At 36.9% G+C, this 21,685-nt stretch overlaps 2 protein-coding genes across 5 annotated transcripts in view; one reads left to right on the plus strand and one right to left on the minus strand.

Annotated features, from left to right (window-relative positions):
- Nucleotides 1–21,685, plus strand: part of NT5DC1 (5'-nucleotidase domain containing 1) — a 148,694-nt gene that overhangs the window by 9,277 nt on the left and 117,732 nt on the right. The window contains exons 4-6 of one of the 2 annotated variants that reach the window (XM_008007276.3): nucleotides 388–494; nucleotides 4,151–4,230; nucleotides 6,339–6,423. In XM_008007276.3, the coding sequence (XP_008005467.1) occupies nucleotides 388–494; nucleotides 4,151–4,230; nucleotides 6,339–6,423 (272 nt within the window). The remainder of the gene's footprint in view (nucleotides 1–387; nucleotides 495–4,150; nucleotides 4,231–6,338; nucleotides 6,424–21,685) is intronic. The other variant, XM_038000994.2, reaches the window with a different exon arrangement.
- COL10A1 (collagen type X alpha 1 chain) overlaps nucleotides 6,430–21,685 on the minus strand; it is a 48,438-nt gene continuing 33,182 nt past the window's right edge. Inside the window, exons 1-3 of one of the 3 annotated variants that reach the window (XM_073022428.1) lie at nucleotides 14,498–15,906; nucleotides 13,783–13,951; nucleotides 6,430–10,450 (exon numbers count right to left, since the gene is read on the minus strand). In XM_073022428.1, the coding sequence (XP_072878529.1) occupies nucleotides 8,562–10,450; nucleotides 13,783–13,936 (2,043 nt within the window). In that variant the 5' untranslated portion in view covers nucleotides 13,937–13,951; nucleotides 14,498–15,906 and the 3' untranslated portion in view covers nucleotides 6,430–8,561. Of the gene's footprint in view, nucleotides 10,451–13,782; nucleotides 15,907–21,685 lie in introns of those variants that run through there. The other 2 variants (XM_008007274.3, XM_073022427.1) reach the window with 2 other exon arrangements.

Raw genomic sequence — 21,685 nt, forward strand, 5'->3', positions numbered from 1 at the left:
CTAGTACCTACTCCTCTTTCTCTAGTGCTGCCAGAACCAGCTTCCCACTAATCCACATGGTTGTTTTCTAATTGTTCCAGGTATGTTCATCTTATTTGTATAGTTAAATGACAACTTCTCTAAAAAAGGGTGGTATCTTATCCAGTGATAACCTCAGAATGAGCATCTCCTAATCACCTGCTACTTGGTGGATTAAAGTGGTGAAGTGCTACAGCTGTCCATAGAAATGCTTTACAGAATCCTAAACAGGGAGGCACCTAGTTGAAAACAGAAAAAATATACGTATTTGTTAGCTCCAGTGGCAACAGGGATCAACAGTCCAATGACAAAGGAAGGGGCATTCAAGGGAACCATTAATGAGCAATGTACATCCTCTTCCAAAATCAGGGCAAGCCATGGCACCAAGATGATGGCTCCAGAGGTACTGGCAGAGGCATATGGCAAGAAAGAATGGAAGCACTTCTTGTCGGACACTGGAATGGCTTGCCGCTCAGGTATGACTCAAATGAGGCAGCTCCACCGTCCACTTCCTGTTTGTTTTGTACCCTAAACCTTCGATGTCAGGACAAAGAAGACCCGCCTTTCCCCTGCTGGGCAGGATGCAAAAGGGAGCAGCTTCAACTTTATAGCAATAGGATGTATTTTTTCCAAGTGTATTTGACTTCTGTTTGGCAGATGGTTCAAAATACTGTTCACAGAAGATTTTATTGGCACTCCTTTTACCTGTACTTATTCTGGTTTAAAGATTAGCACTTAGGAATAATACGAGTTTTTTTAAATGTAGAGAAGTGTGAAAGAAGGAAAAAAATGACCTGTGATTCCACAGCCCAGTTAAAGTTTGTTTACATTAAATATTAATCTGAGCACATGGTTAGAAAATTTAAATATTATAGAAATGAATAGAAGGAAGAATAATTGTCTTCAACTCCTGTCCTATTTTTTAAAGGTATACAAAAGGGATTATGTATTTACCTTGCTCTTTTCAATTTACATCTTGGAGAGTCTGGCATCAGCACACACATACCAGGTACACTTAGTTCTTCTAAACGCTGGGATGCTCTGCAATTCAGTGCCTGTATCATGATTTATTTCATCAGGCTCCTAGCAGTGGACATTTATGTTGTGTCTGGTATTTCACAATTACAGACAAGCCTGTGGTGATGTTTTCGTGAATGTATAAATTTTTCACTTTCATACATATATCTAGGATAAACTCCTAGAAGTATACTTGCTCTAAAGATATGCAGGTTTGAAATTTTGATAAATATTGCCAAATAAGTCTTTTATTTTCAGGAACTTCAGTTGATTCTATAGTTGTAGCTTTCTTCTACATTTAAGTATATTAATCCTCAAAGCTAAGAACCGAGTTGTAAAGTACATTCCATATCAGTACATTTAGGAAATTTAAAGCACTGATGGATGTAGAGAAGTTTAATGACAACTTGTTTAATAATCTCTTTCCAGGTTGTTGACCTAACATAAGAACAGTGTTCCTTGCCAGCTGATCTCCAGAGAGCAAATCCCTTTGAGCTTATCTTCCCCAAATGGTAGATTATGCAGAAACAGCTTGGTCTAGTGGAAATCACAAGGGGCTTGGTGCCAAACAGTCCTGGATCATATTGGCTCTGTTATTTGATGGATAAAGTGACTCTGGTACTAAGTCACTCTTAGCATCAGTTTTCTCATCTTTGAGCGGAGATAATACCGCCTTTGCAGAAGTGAGAACCTTTGTTAACATAAATTGTTCCCTTCCCCTCAGTCCTTCATTTGCCATTCTACCATGGCTACTAAGACAAAGGGAGTAGGGTTGGTAGTAGCTTCTTGCGGAGCAGTTTTTCTCTGTGTAAAACTTCATGATTATGGGACTTGATCTTGATTCAGAGGCTTGTTTTGTTGAACTGGGCTCACTAATCACTTCATTCGCAATGAGCTGTCTCTTCTATACAGAGGTAGAGGTTGAAGCTTTCGTGTGGTATAGTGTCAGAGTGTGGGTGTTGGGTGAGGCATTGCAAGCAGCCTGGCCCAGTTAACAGCCCAAGGCTGAACAAGCGCCTTTGTGTCCACACAGCGGACATTCTGCCTAAGTTTGACAGTCAAATAACCTTAGCCTCTTACATTGTGGGTGAAAACCAATGAGCTCTTCTCATTAGGGTCCCCCTGAATTATTTGATTAGACTTCAACCCTTACTCAACATCAATAGTTCAATTCTTGGACTGAATTTCATCTATTAGTACCCACAAAGGAAGAAGAATGGGAGGAGAAAAACAAGGTTATGTAACTGGCAATGCTGGGATGCTTCCTGTTCCAACAGTGCTTGAGATAGCTGGCCATGAAGTTGGGTCAGTCTAGTGTCAGGCCAAGAGATATGACAAAGTGCAGATTAATGAACCTTGGGAAGCTTTGCCCACTGTCCTAAGTCTTAGGAGTCCTCGAGTGTCATATAGTCTTACAGCATAGCAAAGCAGAGGCAGAAAAGCACGTGGCATATCATCTTCCTTTTTTTCCAGATCACTGGTTCTTCACACCGGCAAAGCCATGCTAACCTTTCTTAGGAATTAAAAAGAGCCTGAGAGGTTCCCCTAACAATATAAGCTGTGAAAGAGTGAAAAACAGGAAGACTGTATCAACCAAAATATTTTTAACTGAGGGAATGGACAAAAACTGACACAGCCATTTTGTGAATTAACAAAAAGAAAACTTTGGGGTTTTTTAATACATTTTAAAATAAATTTACAGGAAGAAGTAAGAGGCACAAAATAATATTCAGAGGAACAGAACCCTGGCTTCTGCATATGGTTTTCTTCTAATTTCCTTATAATACTTCTGCATTCCAAAGTAATCTATTTGATTATTGGATTACTCATTCATTCATTCATACAGCAAACATCTATTGAGTGGTTAGAATATGCTGAACACGGTGCCTAGTCAACACTAAAGAACAAGACAAGTGTGTTCCGTAACCTCATATACATAGCTTACAAATGAGAGGACGTGGGAATCAAAATCAGGCGATTATAATGATGTACTCAAGCACCTTATTATTAATGTAAAATCTGGCTTTACCTATTGGTTTTGTTTGATTCTTCTTTGTGTCAGGTATTCTCTAGGGAACTCTATGAGGTTGGGTTCCCTCAGAAGCAGAGTGGTTATTCTTGATCCCAGTAGTCAGGAGTGAGGGAATGAGAGGGTAAGACATAAAAGGAACAATGGTTGCTGGACTGTACTGGGATTTCCAAGGAGAAGTGCAGAGAATACCTCCCAAAGTTGTCTGTCCATGAAACAGAAAGCAGGGCATTCATTTACTGGTTCCTGAACCTGTTCCAAGTGTGAAGTTGGCCACATGGGCTCCAGAGCCTTTAGGAGAAAGAGAATGACACAGTTGTGCCAAGGTGGGATGGTGCTGTTAGCATAGTGGTGGTTGAAATCAGACGTGGGCCGGGGAATGTGACATGGGTCATCAAAAGTGTCTGTTTAGGGACAGGAGATCCAAAAGTCACATGTGCCAAAGAAGGGCTCAAATGTAATTCTACCCTACGGTCATACAGAATAAACCAAATCCCTCTCTTCCACGAAATCTTGGAATGTGCCTGTCCTGCACTCTACAGTTTTTATAAGATAAGCACACTGTGTCTTCACATGGCATGGTTATATTCTACTTCTCACCACAGTTTTTTTTCACATTATACTGAAATATGTCTTAAATGGCATAAAAATAGAATGCGGTCGTCTAGGTGGGGTCAGCCAACCAATCTGAAAAAGCACTATTGTGTAGAGCACTTCGTGGTACTCCAGGGTTAGGTTAATTGATTGTTTTGAAATTCAGTGACGTAGATAACATCATATGGCTTTTTCATATTCTATTTTATTTTTTGCATATAGCCTTTTTAGTTTTTACGTTCTTTAAGATGACTAAAATATCTTCGAATACAATGCTTCAAGATACCATATTTTAACTTTCTTGTGGTGCCCTCAGAGCTTAAATCTTTCTTAAAAAACAGTGACAGCCAATAATGGTGCCATTTTGAATTGAAATGGAGGCTTCTTCAGATAATTAAACCAAAATCTAGTGTCTCTTCAGCCATATTCTTGTGTATTTCACATACATGTAGCATTATGTTGTTCCTAGTTTAAAATTTTGTTCTTTTTCAGGAAAGTATTATTTTTACGACAACTACTTTGACCTGCCAGGAGCTCTTCTATGTGCCAGGGTGGTGGACTATTTAACAAAAGTAAGTGGGGGCTCATTTTTTAAAACTATGATATGTAGTCAGTCATAAATTGAAGGACCTAATTATATATTGCTTCTGAGTTGTGATTTTGCTTAGTTTCTTCTTTGTGGTTTCAGAGGTGACTGGGAAAGAAAAACATGGTGAATTTGCTTAAAATATTTTTGGAAAATTAAATAGCAGTGACCTTTTTTTTCCTCTCAGGAAAAATAAACCTGTTCTCCAGCAGAGGGTGCAAAAGTTTAGGAAAAGAAAATAAATACAGAACTTGCATCTGGACAAAACATTTTCTTTAGCAAAATAAATAGTTTCATTAGCAAAATAAAAAGTTAAAGGTGATTAAGAAAATTCAGCATGTCTTTAAGCATTCTAAATACTATAAAAGCAGAAAAATTGGATGAAATTTTAAAATTCACCATTTTGAACATCATTTAATGAATATAAATTTTTTCTTTTGTACTGTATATCAAGATTAAATAGATCTCTGGTTATACTAGTTTATACTTACGACTTAAGACCTATGAGCATAAAACAGATTTATCTGTCAGAATCACTTTCCTTTATGCATATGTCTTTTAAAAATAACTACTTTCGGGGCCAGGTGCAGTGGCTCACGCCTGTGATCCCAGCACTTTGGGAGGCCAAGAAGGGTGAATCATGAGGTCAGGAGTTCAAGACCAGCCTAGCCAATATGGTGAAACCCCGTCTCTAATAAAAATACAAAAATTAGCTAGGCGTGGTGGTGTGCATCTGTAGTCCCAGCTACTAGGGAGGCTGAGGCAGGAGAATTGCTTGAACCTGGGAGGTGGAGGTTGCAGTGAGCCGAGTTCGCGCCACTGCACTCCAGCCTGGGCAACACAGTGAGACTCCGTCTCAAAAATAATAATAATAATCATCATCATCATTTTTATAATAGAGCACAGTAATGCTTTATTTGTGAATCAGAATGACATTTATGCATTGTGAAAGTTTCCATTGATCAGTAGTTTGGGTATGTTTATAGAACTCTTTATTAACACAAGATGGAGTCAGTTTCTCCTTTGGTAGTTACTACAAGCAAAGCTGTCAGTCTTTAAATATTTTGGAGTTTGTATAATTAGATATAAATATCTAGTAGTCTGTCTTTGTTTAGATAGGTCACTGGTTAACGTTTCCAAGAAAGCAAAGGATCGTAGGTTTGTTTATTTTAATGTAATGTTTATTTGCTTTCTGATTAAAAAAAAATCTTAATGAAAACAATTTACATTTTGGATTTGGAACCTCATTCATCTCTTCTATTGAGACTTACAGCTCTTTCACATTAAAATTCAGGTTAAGTGTGCACTGAATTCTAAAGTAACTAGCTTTTGGTGTTTTAGAATGTCAGTTTTCTTAGTCCCATTGATGCCATAGTATGTTATATAACACATTCTGATATCCCAGAAGTTATATAACACTGTGAATTTGCTGTGTTTAAAAAATATTCTATAATTTTTAGGCTTTATAATGAGTGGAAATTTTTTTTTAATTTGGGCTCTATGAGCTATATTAATATTTAGGGATATGTATGTGTATATGTAGCAGTCGTTTTCATGGAAGATTTCTTTTTAAAAATCACATTTAGAAGAATGATAACTTTATTATGTTTTCTAAAATATAAACTTCTGTCAGAATATAGTAATACAGATGCTCCTTAACTTTGATGGGGTTTATGATGGGGTTTTTTCCTGATAAACCCATTGTTAAGTCAAAAATACTATAAATCCATTTAATACACCTAGCTTACTGAGCATCATAGCTTAGCCTAGCTTGTCTTAAACATACTCAGAACACTTCCATTAGCCTACTGTTGGGCAAAGTTATCAAAAAAAAGCCTATTTTATAATAAAGTATTGAAAAGCTCATGTAATTTATTGAATACTGTACTGAAAGTGAAAAACAGTGGTTGTATGGGTACTTGAAGTTAAGTTTCTACTGAATGTTTATCACTTTTGCACCATTATAAAATAAAAAAATTGTAAGTCTCACCATCTTAAGTCAGGGACTGTCTGCATTGTAATTGTTTGCCAGCATTTTTCACTATGCTTAAAAACTGAATTATTGCATTTGTTACATTTGGAATTGTTTTTCAGCAGAACAATGGTCAAAAAACATTTGATTTTTGGAAGGATATAGTTGCTGCTATACAACACAATTATAAAATGTCAGCTTTTAAGGGTGAGTATCGTGAAGAGGGGCCTTCTAATACATGTTTGTTAAACTATGTTTGTCTAGTGAATTAGTTGGAAAGCAGGTACTTTGCTGTGTATCTTACTTAGGATTTAATTTGAGCTTAAATATTATTATAAAGTTGGTTCTGCCTACATTTTCAGAGGTCCTTTTATTTGTGCTGATTTCATGGCTATAATTGCCCATATTCCAAGCTATGCTGTTACACTCTCTTTTACCATGCCTGCCACGAGGGTCAGTCTGTGAGTTCTCTAGAATCGAAGTCCAGTTTTGCTTTTTCCTGGTTTGGGCATGAGGGTTGGTGACTTGTAATCATTAGTGTAGTAGTTATAGACAGGTGGGCAAAATGTCTGCCAGCAGAAATTTTGTTCTTGTTGCTTAAGGAACAAAACTGGCTGACCCAGAATGAGGGCAGAGATGTCATCAGTCTTGAGCCCAGAGTTTTGCCATTCCAATCACAACTTTGCTTGGATTATACAAGATTGCTTCTCTAAGGAATACATAGATGCCTTTATAGTATGTTACCTCAGTGACTTGAGCCACATTGTCCTGATTCAACTAATAGGATGATGGATGCTCAAAAGTAGTATTTTTCAGCTTGGAAAAAATGTTGCCTTTTGATTGACATAAAAAATTGCTTGCCTTTTTAAAGTATAATTCAAGCCATCAAAACAATTTTAAATATTATAACTAAAAACATGTCAAGACAATAAATAGTAACTGCAGAATATTTGTTCAAACTGCATATTTCTCTGTCACCTGCTTCTTTCCCTCCCAGGAGAAAATTATAACTTTGGGGTGATTGTGTAATTTTTCTGTCCCTAGTCATCAGCCCTTGACCCTGACTCAGATTGCATGTGATTTTGTGGGTACCTCTTCACAGTCAACACTGAGTGGTTGGGTCTGTGGGAATAAAGATGCATCCCCAACAGAGGGACATATCCATGACAACTGTAAAAGCCACCCACCACTTTATTGTCCTGCTTTTTTATTAACTTTGAACAATGAAAAGCCTTGAAAGAATGGTTGAGAACAGCAAATTGCTGCTTTCAGATTAATTCAGCTTAAAAATCTATTGATGTTATTTTATTGCATCGTAAATAAGGAGTAGGTAAAACATTTTGTGCTTTAATAAGTGAGGCACAGCTTAAAAGTTTTAAACAGCAATATAAAAATACAGTACAGAGCATAAATAAATAATATATCTCCACTTCTAGTCGAATTTTGAAACCCTCAGTGTTAATTATAACTTCACTTGAATGGGAGGTACAAGGTACATGTGCTAATGTTCTGTGAATCCAGAAAATCGTATCACATAAAATTCAATAAGGAATTAAAGAAATCAAATTAATCACACTTGTGTTAAATAAATAAGAATAGGTCAGATACCTGTTTCCGAGTTATGCTGGGTATATAAAAAACTTCTCTGCAATCATAGAAAAGTTTGTAAAGATTCATGACAAAAGCACCTTGCAATTCAGATGAACTTCAATACAATATTTTGGGGCTTTTTTATGTAAGAGCTTTAAAAAGTATATATGCACCTGTATATTTGAATAGATATTGATGAAAGGGGCCATACAGGCCTCAGAGTAATGCACCATCAGAAATACTTCAGGGGATACAGTGTCTTTTAAATTTGAATATTCAAGTATTTAAGTTCTATGAAGTTATATGATACCTCCTGGATGTTTCCTAGAAGTTCTCTTATTCATAGTTAGAAACAGGCTTTTTTAAAGAGGAAATGCCAAGTTTCTCAAATCAAGTTTCACATAACTTAGAGCTCTATTTCTGTTTTTTTTTTTTTTTAAATAATGGTTGTTTGTTTGTTTTTGCTGTTGTTGTTGTTTTTTAACGTAGCAGGACTTCTTTGGTGATAAATATTGGAGAAAACCTTAAAGAGCCTTAAGACTGCTGACTAGAAATTCATGAGGGGCTTCATATACATTTTTACATTGCTGCTCACTTTTCAGGGGGAAGGGTTGTGAGTCTGATAGCTCAAATCTGTATCAGAAAATAAAAATTATGTTCTTTTCAGCCTACCTCCATATGCATTTTATAGGGTGGGGTAGAGTTGGAGAATGCTTTTTCTAGCACAAGATTTAGATTAGCTCTATGGGGTGTACTCACATTGGAGCCACTAGGAATCCTGAGAAAGAGGAGTGGACATACTCAGAGGAGTATAGGCCATTTGACTCGGCATTGGGCAGCTGGAGCCACACCTGGTCATTTTCTGTGAGATCGATGATGGCACTCCCTGAAGCCTGATCCAGGTAGCCTTTGGTGTATTCATCATAGGTGTACATTACAGGGGTGCCATTCTTATACAGGCCTACCCAAACATGAGTCCCTTTCACATGCACGTGGTACGAAAAATAGTATATTCCTGGTATCCTACAAGTAAAGATTCCAGTCCTTGGGTCATAATGCTGTTGCCTGTTATACAAAATCTTATCAAATGGGATGGGAGTTCCTATTGCTGGGTAAGCTTTGGAGAGAATAACAGTAAAAGCAGACACAGGCATTCCTGTTACCCCCTGGTTGGCACTAACAAGAGGCATCCCAGAAAGACTGGGCCTTTGGCCTGCCTTTATAAAACCTTCAGGCATGACTGCTTGACCTGGTGGGCCTGGAGGCCCAGGGGGTCCTGGAAGGCCAGGCTCTCCAGAGTGGCCTCTTGGACCTGGAGGCCCTGGTGGCCCAGTGGGTCCATTGAGGCCCTTAGTTGCTATGCCAGCTGGGCCAGGAGGACCGGGATTTCCTGGATCCCCTTTAGACCCAGGGAATCCTGGAATGCCTGGTGGCCCAATAGGGCCTCTAGTACCTGGTATTCCAGGGGCACCTCTTGGCCCAGCCTCTCCATTGTGTCCGGGCATTCCCTTTGCTCCTGCTGGGCCGACAGCGCCTGGGAGACCAGGAGGTCCTCCAACTCCAGGGTCACCTTTTGGGCCTGGTAACCCTGGGTTACCCTTAGGACCATCGAGACCCGGTTCTCCTGGGTACCCTGGTTTTCCGTCTGACCCAGGGGAACCCCTTTCACCTTTAGCCCCAGGGTAGCCTGCAGGCCCAGCTGGCCCTGTCTCACCTTTAGGGCCTGGGAGACCATGGTTGCCTGGGTTGCCTTTTGGTCCTTGGGGTCCCATATTCCCAGGGGGTCCAGTCAGACCTGGCTTCCCAGGAAGACCTGCTGGCCCTTGTTCCCCTTTGGCACCTGGACCCCCAGGAAGGCCAGCAGGTCCTCTTTGTCCCTTCAGACCTGGCAAGCCTGGTTTCCCAAAGCCAGGAGGTCCTGGGGGCCCAGCTATTCCTGGAGCCCCAGGGAGACCTTTTGTTCCTGGAATCCCTGGCTGACCCGGGGCTCCAGCAGCTCCTGTCTTCCCAATACATTCTGGCCCTCGTTCCCCGGGAGGGCCTTGGGGACCTGGTGGGCCAGTTGGTCCCATTTCTCCTGGAAAACCTCTATCACCTTTGATGCCTGGCTGTCCTGGAACCCCATTTTCACCTCTTTTTCCCGCTCCAGGAGGACCCGGTGGTCCTGTGGGACCCTGAGGGCCTGGAAGACCCCTCTCACCTGGACGACCAGGAGCACCATATCCCATTTCCCCTTTCTGTCCATTAATACCAGGGACTCCTGGTGCACCCTTTTCTCCAGGAAAGCCCCTGGGTCCCGGGGCCCCTGTGGGTCCCTGTTGTCCAGGTTTTCCTGATACAGAAATTCCAGCTGGTCCAGGGATTCCAGGTGGTCCCGGTGGGCCCCGTGGTCCTGGTAGGCCAGCTGGTCCAATATCTCCTTTTGGTCCATATGGTCCTCTCTCTCCTGGTTTTCCTGGGAGTCCTGGCACACCTGGCTTCCCTACAGTTGATGGTCCCGGTGGTCCTGGCAACCCTGGCTCTCCTTGGAGTCCAGGACTTCCGTAGCCTGGTTTTCCTGGTGGTCCAGAAGGACCTGGGTGCCCTCGAGGTCCAGCAGGGCCTGGTGGACCAGGAATACCTTGCTCTCCTCTTACTGCTATACCTAAAAGACACACCCAACACACCCACCCATAGAAGGGGATGGTTAGTGACATTAAATATGAATTGGGACATGATATTTCAGCGTCATTTATTCCATGTAGATAGAACAGTCTGAAATGGTTTTAGATTATATGTTTTATATTGTTTTAAAAAACTCTGCTGGAGAAGATGGTTTCACAAAACCATGGCCACCATAATACTTTTATCCCATGACAGTGACTCATGAAAATGAGCTGGGATTGAAGAATTCCTCTAAAATAAATGCAGTGGAGGTAAATTTAGTACATTTGTTTTGGGAAAATCATGTACAGAAAAGGCAGAAAAAGAGTAGTGCAGAATAAGTGAGAAAATGTTTAAGAACTATAAAAATTTTCCCTCCCAAAGCTACCCTGTCAGACATAAAAGAGAAACAGTATTAATTCTGATTTATATCTGCCATGCCCCTGCTGAACACAGGTTAGATTTTGGTTGATTTACTTTTGCCTCAGAATATACTGTGAACTCTTCTACTCTCCATTATTGACTTAAAATTGAAACAAAGAACTACAGAATTAGACACAATGGGTGAAGTACATAAAATAGTATTAAAGTACTTACCTAAATACAAATATATATTGTTTGATTTCATAGAGCTGTAAGTTCACTTGACCTGATAAACTAAACTTAAACTAAAAATCATAGTGCCTGTGATGTGAAAAATGCTACTGGGCCACAAGTATGGGGAAAGCACAGGGTAAAGATGTTTCTGAGATTTGGAAAACATTTGGTGTATATAAATGCAGAGCAAATCATTAAAACAGATATGCCGAAATAGAAAAATAATTGTTTTAGATGTAGGTTTTTTTTGTACTACTTAGAGTTATATTTCAATTTGAAAACATTTATTAATAAATACATAGAGCTTTCCCCACGGATTTTCAGAAAATGACATCAGGAAAAAGACTGTGAGAAAAATTAATTTATGTAAAAGATTTCCATATATTAACAAATATTTCATTGATTGTAGAGTACATACATGACTATATTATGTATAAGTGGATGTTGACATATTGCAAATATGGAATTTTTTAATGGGTTGGAAGAATAAAATAGTGCATTTTTTAAAATGCCAACTATGTTAGATTGAGGTTTGCTTCAGAATCTGATTATAAAGGTCATGTTCACACTAAAAATAATTGTCTTAGTCTGATTGGAAATCTGTTTTACTGTTAAAGAGGAGAAACAAGTCAATGGAAATGAGTGCATTGGGCATCATCCGAGGCTAGAACTCCAGTGACAGGGCGAACTTCGTCACTTGGAAGGTTGTCCTTAATGGGTCCTTAATTTCTCAGTGCGAGAAAGAATTTGACATCTATTGAGTGCTTGGGGAACAGCCCCTGTTTCTAGGTTGTCATCTGAAAAACTTTTCTTCATTCAAGATTAGGGTGGCACAATCCTCAAGGTAAAGTGACTACTTACTACTATTAAGTTGTTTAAATGCCACAAACTGAAATTGTGATTGGTTGTGTCAGAATGTGGCAGGTGCATCTGCCCACCGGCTGTGGAATCCTCTGCAGTATAATTTAGTATGTTTTGACAGAACTCTTTTTTAACCTGTGTTGGATAGATATGCCTAGGAATTATATAGTAACTCTTTGAATTTCTTTTATCAACTTAATGTTTTACTTGTGTAGACTGTGGGCTTTTGTGTTTGTTACAGTGCATTAATGCCTGCCAATGGATGATAATGTAGTTGAGTGGCCATCTAAAAAGAGACTAAGGTGGATTTAGTAGTTTCAATACAGCTCCTGAACTTTTCGTTTGTTAAGATATTTTCATTTGTTCTGCAAAAATAGCCAAGATAACGGAGTATATTAAGAGAAGATCAAAGTATTTTTAACCTTCTAAAATAGTGCATTTTCTTTTTAATTCAAGACTGTTTATTATGCTCTTATTAAGGTATTAAAAAGTCTGAATTTGTGATCATAGAAACTATTGAATCCAGTGCAGTGCTATTTGTCATAGCATTTCAAATTGTGTTTGTTGTGTCAAGTAAAGCAGAAAGTCCCTTTATCTTTTATTTTTTCTTTACTGGCTTTTAACTTTTAAAATTTTTATTTATATTTTGAGACATTCAAAAGTATCTGTTGTACACCTATGCATTTATTTTCAAATATTGTTTCCTTTTGTGAAATATTTTAAATTCCATCTTTCTTCTTAAAAAGATAATTCTATAAGTTTCATTTGCTCAAAATGGTTGTTCCCAAAAGCATAATATTTAAAGTTTATAACAAATATCCTTAGCTTTGTTTACAATGTAAAATATATAACTAAAAATATTATGGAAAGGGAATTTGAAGCCTACAGTTAGTTTATATCATTCAGTAGATATTTTATAGGTAGTCATGTCAGTTGCTATTAAATAAAATTAGTGAATATGAGGCCTAGAAGTTGCTCTTCTTTGAGAACCTTAGTGCTTTACATGTATTATCTCAGTACTCTTCAAAGAGTAACCGAGAAAGATGGACAGATAAGCAGCAGATTCAAGAAGAAAGTTAACTTATTGAAGGCTATATTAGTAGCTAAAAGTAGCAGAAGTAAAACTAGGAGTGATAGAAGTAGTAGTAGAAGTAATGGCAATGCTTAAAGCACTTTACAGGTATTAATTCATTTAAACTTCGCAGCAGCCCTTGAGATAGCTGCTCCTTATTTTACAAATGAGGAAACTAAGGCATGGGAGGACTTGTGCATTATAGTTAAGTCTCTGCATTTTACCACTAAACTGTATTAAAAATGTATAAGTAATTATGAGAATTGCAGTTTCATTTGCCTGCTTGACAATTCTCATAATTACATTTGGTCATTGTTGGGGTGGGCATCAGATGTTTTTGATAAGACTCAGTTTTATGTCTGTTTGTGAGCTAGTTGAATTAGTTTTGAAGGTAAATGTTTAAGTATTCAGCTAAATAAACCAGCTATCTTCTTTGTACAATTGGCAGTTATTTTTAGCTTAAAGTTTTTAAACTTGATTAATTTTGATTAGATCAGGATTTCTGGATTACATGCAGTTATTTGTGCAAAAACAGCATCTGAGAAAAAGATTTCTACACACAAAAGTTCTTAATTTTCTGCAGGTATATCTTTCTACTATATTTTCAAGTATATCCTTTCTACTGCAATTATTGGATATTCTTATTCTACTTTTTTCACAGATCACTTTGTTGTAATAATCTGGGCTAATTCAGAAGTTTGAAAATAACACCGAAGTTAAATGCATTCTGTAAAAGAGATTATTAAGATTATAGAAAGCAGCAACCAACTTGTTAATAGAACAAAATATGCAATTCAGTTTACCTTTACTCTTTATGGTGTAGGGAATGAAGAACTGTGTCTTGGTGTTGGGTAGTGGGCCTTTTATGCCCGTGGGCGTTTGGTATCGTTCAGCGTAAAACACTCCATGAACCAAGTTCAAGGATACTAGCAGCAAAAAGGGTATTTGTGGCAGCATATTCTCAGATGGATTCTGAAAAACAGAAAAGAATAACTTTATACAGCATTGTTATTAACCTATTTTGTTATTCTCATGTTTCACAGATGAGTTCTTTATACAGTTATCTACGTTTTTAACCTATCCTATATATTTTTTATATGTGCCATAAATAAATGAGAGATCATTTTTTAGTTATGTGAATATATGTCTTAGTTATTTTTGGAAGCTATACTCAGGTAATCAAGTAAAAATAAAATGATGTACCTAAAGCAAAAGAAACAGAAATTAGGATTGGATGTCTGTATTAAATAATCGAGGATCTTTGACATAGGCTGAAATATCTAATAGTTTCAAAATACACTGAAATTCAGATTAGGGCAAATTTTTACAATTTGGTTTTATTAGGACTATTATCTATAGACTGATGCAATAAGAACTTTCTGAGTGCATTTTAGTAGAAACCCATTTTTAAAAATCACTTTAATACTTCTAAAGCTTGAGAAAACTCTAGTACTTAAATTACTGAAGTTTCTTTCCAAGCAAGTTAAGATGGAAGTCCGCCAGTGAGCATACACTTACCTGGGTGCTGGGAGTTCCTGGAGATGGTGCCTTGGCAGCTTTCTGAAGCCTCCTCTGCCCAGGTGAGCAGTGCAGAAGGTGCCTCTCCAGACCTTCTCAGTGGTATTTATACTGCTTTTCTCTTGCTACATGAGGTTACCCTGAGCTTAAGCTCCTCCCCTCAAAGGTGGTAAGCACTAATTATGGTGGAAAGTTCTATTGGGCAGGCACACAAGATCAGGCTGGGCTCTCCTTTTCCTTGTTTTCTTGTTGAAAAATAAACCCTTTGTCTTAAATATATATTAATCGTTTTAACCAGAGACTATCTTTTTCTGTGATTTTATTTTGTTAGTTATTACTCTAGTGTTTAGGCTGGTTCATGATAGAATGATGATACCCCCTTTTTATTTTTGAAAAGCACATTCTTATGTTGTTTGGTTGATATTATATAATATTTGGTAGTACGTAAAAGCGGATAAAGAATTCCTTGAAAGGGGTAGTGGATTTAAACTGTCATCTAAATTATTGAGTTATTACATAAAGTTATCAATGTGTCTGTTAATGTTCATAAATTTTTGTGAAAATAGCCGACCCCAATTCTTAATTACTTTTAGGCTTACGCAAAAGAAAGAAAATGGTGAAAATGTAGATATGCTGTTTTGCATATCAGAATTTTAGTGTAAGCCTTCAGAAGTTAATAAGAGAAATTTAAAATATAGCATATTAAATACTTCAAATTTTTCAGACAGGGAAAATTTGAATAGTAGAGTGAATTTGATAGTTGAGTTAGCAATATGATTATCCTGAAGGGTTTAAATCCGTCATTCACAACACTATGCTATATTCAGTAAATGACTTCAGATTTTCTTGCTTAAATTCGGATTTACTTTAGAGTTGCAGTAGAGTTTGCAAAAACCCCTTAATTTGATAATCTCATATTATGTTAATTGACATAAGATTGCTGTGTTTATTTCAGGAGAAAAAAATCTTCAAACTTGGCTTTCAGTTTAAAAAAAAAATCATTGGCTTAACTTGCAGTTTCCTTTGGGAATCATCCCAATTAGAAATATTTTTTCCTCAAAGATGGAAGTAAACATTATTGTTGTTAATTTCGGTAGTTAGAGTCTGTTTAACAATGTTAGGAAACCTTTAAAATAAGTTTTTAGGATCCTAAAAAGTCTAATAAAGGTGGGAAGTTGAGAGTCCAAATTTTTTATTTTTTAATTTCATCATTTTGAATCAAAATCAAATTGACTATACAAGTGAACTGGTTGAGAAGGACAGTTCCTTACACAGGCATAGCCACATCATTTTTCTACCTCCACAGAATTAAAGTAGTATGAATTCGGGACTCATCAATAATTGAAATAATTGAAAGTTTGACCAGTGAATGAAATAAAGATTTGTCCTTTTTCTTTTCCCTTTCCCTCCCCTACAAGCAACTTTCTGTATTTTAAACAGAGCCTTGTATCGCCCTTTATGGAAATGTAAATGGATAAGGCATCTCATTGCCTCTGTCCTGTCACTTTTAAGCCTTTTATTGACTGCCATATTTTAAAAAATCTACATTGTTATATATGTCTCTGTATAATACTCGTAGATACGTATAAGATATGTGTCTTATAGCAGTTCAGAATAACAGAATAAGAAAGTTTATATTATAATCATTCTTTTGTCATTTGGAAATTATATATGGAATAGCTTTTGTAATTATAATATGTACTCTACTACATCTGTAGGAGACTACAAAAGGTAAGTGTGAGAAAACACCTGCCTTCTACTGGCTTATGGTTCATTTGGACACAATTTTGAAAAAGTAAGTGAGGTAACTTTGTGGATGCTTTTGAATGCTAGGTTGAAGAATTTGTTTTGAAAGGAATTATTAAAAACATATGTTTTAGTATTTTGTGTGTATATATGGTGACACACATGCACACACATACTCCCATTTGCTTATAATTGAGAGTGATACCCTGTTAATTATCATTCATGTGAACATTCAGAAGACTAATTCTCAGCTCTTAATACATAGCATTATGCCCCCATGTATGCCATTTGTTCATCTGTGGCTATTGCAACAATTTTCAGAGCCTTTTACTTTAACCTCTCTGGATGTCTGTTTTTTAATCAACACAATGGAAAGTTTGGACTAGGTGGTTTCTAAGCTCCTCCAAGTTTTAAAATTAGATTGTTCTTGTGCTTGAGGTATTCTACTGTTCTCCATGGTCAGACGGTAGACTTGGCTCCAGTTAGTACTTACTAGAGACACAGAAAAATCCATACTGGGAGGTTGTATGTCCTCTTTTAGGGATATGTAAATATATGTGGGTATTTGTCATTCTATACTCCCCTTTAGTTTTGGAAAATGCGGTGTCCTTATTGAATAAGCCTTAGACATTCAACCCTTTTTGCAAATAGTGTACTTATTTCAGCACAAGGAATCTGACTGCTGTTTGCTTTGTTAGTCACATAAGAAGCCCTGTCTTGTCCAAAACAGATTGTAGAATCAGAATATTTTCTAGCCACACCCCACCCAATTGTGTATTTAAAACTATTTTTACTCTGGGTGTTTACTTGTAGCTGTTTGAAGTGACTAGTCTGTGGCTTTGTGAAGGAAACCCATTCCACTCAAAACAGAGAGCCATACTCTTTAAACTCTATAACCTGAGTGATTTTTTAAAATATCAAATATGACTGATGATTTTTTTCACATCTATCAATTAGCTACTGTTAAGCTTGCCTATTCATTTGCACATCTGTGGATCATTAATTAATTCATCTTATGTTTCTTAAGTGCTTCTTAAGTGTTAGGCATTGAAATAAATACTGGGTGAATAATATATATTCTGTACCTTTAAAGTGTTTACACAGTGGTTCTCAACCTCTTTTCCCCACTTCTGCAGTCCTGAGGGAAATGGCACAATTCCTTCAGCCTTTGAGGTTCATTAAGATAGTGATGGTTCAAAGACTGTATTTTTATAAAGCTCCTGAGGTGATCATGATGGCCTCCTAAGTTAGAATGTATAGTCTGATATCAGTGTTCTGTCATCAGCTTGTTAATATTAGTTACGTTGTTTTTTGTTCCTTATGCTCATATGCTTTTTAAACTTTTTTACAGAAAACTTTAGTCTTTTATAGAAGTAGTGAGGATAGTTACAATAAATGCCTATATGCCTATCATTCAAACTGATCTCAACTCACTGTCACTCAGTTCTCCTTTCATTCACCACGCCTCCAGATTTTGAAGTAAATCCCATGTATTGTATCAATTCACCTGTGAATATTTCAGTATATTTTTCTAGAAGATAAGGAGTCTTTTTCCTTTAAAACAATGTCATCATCATATTAAAAAAATCAGCTATTTCTTAATATCGTCTAATGCTGTAGTTCACATACATATATAGACATGTATACACACAAACATGTATATATACATGTCTATATTATATATATAGAAACACATACATATCCACATAATTTTTTTATTGATTGATAAATTGTTCGTTGAAATTAGGTTCATGAATTGCCATTGATTCATATATCCCTGTGGTCATGGTTTGAATATATTCCCCAAAGGTCATGTGTTGGAAACTTAATCCTTAATGTAACAGTTTTGGCAAGTGGGATCTTTAAGAGTTGATCAGGTTGTGAGGACTGTGCCCTCCTGAGTGGATTAATGTTGTTATTGTGGGAATGGATTGTAGTTGTGAGTCAGGTTCATGTAGAAGCAAGCTCGGCCCCCTTTTGCTCTCTTGCACACTTTTGCCCTCTTGTGCCCTTCTGCCTTCTGCTATGCAATACTACAGCATAAAGGCTCTCTCCAGATACTGGTGCCATTCTCTTGGACTTCCTATCCTTCAGAACTGTTTGCCGAATAAAGCTCTCTTCATCATATATCACTCCGTCTGTGGCATTCTGTTATAGCAGTGTAAAATGGACTAAAGTGCCTGTTACGCTAGGTGTCTTGTGCCACTTTTTACTCCCTTACAGTTTATGTGTTGAAAAACTGTCATCTATCTCATGCAATTTCCTATTACCTAGAATTTGTTGTCACTTAATTTACTGCTCTGGAGATTGGTAGGCAAATCTAGAGTTTTCACCTGATTTCAGATTTGAGATACACAGATTCACTCACACACAGACACAACACACACAAATACATTTTTTGTCAAGAACACTTTATAGAGAGTGAATGATATACTTCTGTCAGGAGGCCCTTAATTGCTGGTGTCTCTTTGGTGTTAGCAGACATTGGTAATTGCCTAGAGTCAATATTTTATTGTAGGTTATAAAATGGTGATGTTCTGATTTTATCATTTGTATTTTATTTATTAGCTAGGTAAACATTGAGTTTTTAATGTATTGTATGTGTTTCAGTCCATGGCACTTATTAATCTTACTATTGTTCAGAATTTTTTACCCATTTTTGACCAGTGAGAGCCTCTCCTCTTCCAGTTGGCTTGTGAGTTCTTTTGACCATGGTCCCAGTAGTTTTTTTTTTTTTTTTAATAGCTTCTTTCCTTCTAATATTTTATACCTTTCCTGGCCCAGATCTACAGTAAGACATTTCTCCCCAGACTCTTGGTTTTTTTTGTGGGAAATAGAAACCACAATCTGAGTGCCTAGATGTCTGGGTCCTAGGGATGCACATTGCTTCTGGGTTGGTCATTCTCTCTAGTGAACAGAGCTAAGAAATGTATGCACAGGATGTTCATTAAATATAAGAGACATGATAACTTTTTACTGATGTAGCCAATGCACCTTCAGGACCACAGGTGTTTACTTAATGACCTCAATCTTGTATCTGTAGCTCCTTGGTCACATGCTAAAAACCCCATACTTATGCCAGTAACATAGTTGTTCATTTGTTTATTTCATGATGCTCAAAATTCCACAATTTCTCAAAATAAAAATACTAATATTCATACCAGAATATTGAAAAAAATGTAAGCTGTTTGATTATGTTTGCAGTACTTTTGGTATTTTCACTAGAGCTGCATTACTGTACTGTGAAGTCACGTGACACAGTTGATTCAATGTGGTAATAGTACCCACTCAATTCACTGTTAGGTTTATTTCATTTTGCTTTCGATTTTTAGGAATGCTCTTTTTAAATTTAATTCCTAAAGTACATGTGTTTTCTGTAGTGTTCTGATAAATGTTTAACAACCAACTTCAGGGTGAAGGAGATGTGTTTGCTGATCTCCATGGTGTGGTCCATTTCCAGACAACCCGATCACAAAATACCTGAACATTCACCAAGAGCCAATATAAACCAGCTCCAGCAAACTCTGTATATTTCTGAAGTCAAATTTATAAAACAAGGAATATTCAGAGAAGGGTAGCCTCTGTTACTGACCTATCCACCCTGTGTTTCACCTTCCTTCTGTATGTAACTATTTTTTTAAAAATTGGTTTGATTTATCCTTTTTATTAAAAAATATATCATTCATTTATATCCCTCCCAACTTCTTAAGTGAATGGCATCACAATGTACATACTTTATTTTGTAAATGACTCAGTTTTTCTTGACCCGACCTGAAGTTTTATTGTATGTAACAGTTTATATTGGAGATCATTGCATAACGTTGTGTACTGATGGTCTTCATTCGTTTTTACAGCTTCATAGTACTCCATTGTATAGATTCACCATAGTTTTTTCAACCATTGCCCTATAGATGGACATCTGTGTTATTTCCTGTCTTTTGCTAATACAAATACTTTTTTTTAACTTTTAAATTCAGGGGTATAAGTGCAGGTTTGTTACATAGGTAAACTTGTGTCATGGGGCTTTATTGTACAGTTTATTTCATCACCCAGGTATTAACCATAGTATCCATTAGTTATTTTTCCTGATCCTCTTCCTCCTTCTACCCTCCACCCTCTGAAAGACCCCAGTGTGTGTTGTTCCCCTCTATGTGTCCGTGGCTTCTTATCATTTAGTTCCTACTTATAAGTGAGAACATGCAGTATTTGGTTTTCTGTTCCTGTATTAGTTTGCTAAGGATAATGGCCTCCAGCACCATCTATGTCCCTGCAAAGGACATTATCTTATTCTTTTTTATGGCTGCATAGTATTCCATGGTGTATATGTACCACATTTTCTTTATCCAGTCTATCATTGATGGATATTTAGGTTGATTCCATATCTTTAACACAAATACTTCATAGTGAATAACTTTGTTTGTGGGTGTGTGGGTGTATATATAGACTGAATATCTTTCAGAGAGAGTCATGGAATGGGGATTCATGGCCCTGTTTCCCCTCAGCATCACCAACAGGATATGTTGTTTAGATTTTGTTGAGCTTTTTAATTTTTGTCCACCTTAGAGGTGAAAATTGGAATCTCAGTCTAGTTGTAATTTTCATTCTTCTTACTAAAAGCATGGTTGAGTATCTTTTCATATAGCTTAGACCATTTCTCTAGCCTACTTTTCCTGTACATTTTCTGTAACTTAAACCTCTGTTCTGTGATACAGTTTTCACATATTTTTCCCAGTTTATTTGTGTTTTTAATTTGCTTATGAGTTTTTTTTTTTTCATGCAAAACTTTCTTTTAAGGTACATACGTCTTTATTCAGAATATTATTGTTCTTTCATAGACTCAGCGGTAAGGGGCAGGAAAGGTCATCCACATCAATCGTTTTATTCTTCAGGCAAGGAAACTAGTTTATTATGCACATCCCCTGGCTTAATGTTTAACTGAGTTACATTTCTGATGTGACAAGCTGTTGGCGAGAGAGCCCACTGAGGGAAAACACCAGCAACTGAGCTAATGTGTTCACCCCTTGGTCTGACAGGATACTGACTTTCCTGTTCTTCTAATCCTTCATCCTTTTAGAGTAGAAATGGGAAAAGTGCCAAGAAGTTTAGTCAGGGCACCTTCTACCACCACCTTGCTGTACCTCATTCCTCTTAAAAAAATTTTAAAAGAACATTCTTAGGTGCTATTATAGAGTCCAGAAGCTAAAAATGATCTATTTGTGTAAATAGTCTAATGTGGTTTAGTGGTTAGATACCTGCTGAGGGTTTGAAAAGAGAAATTCATGCATAAAAACAGGTGTTTATGAAAAACCCCTGAAACGTCAGGTCAGGTCAAGAAAAACTGAGAGTCATTTACAAAGTTTTAACAAGGGCTTTATATTCTATTTTCCGTTTTACACAAATTGCTACATTATTTGAAGAGCTCATAGTTTTCTGTGCCAAGCG

Source organism: Chlorocebus sabaeus, chromosome 13 (genome assembly GCF_047675955.1).
Source record: "Chlorocebus sabaeus isolate Y175 chromosome 13, mChlSab1.0.hap1, whole genome shotgun sequence".
In the NCBI taxonomy this organism is placed as follows: domain Eukaryota; kingdom Metazoa; phylum Chordata; class Mammalia; order Primates; family Cercopithecidae; genus Chlorocebus; species Chlorocebus sabaeus.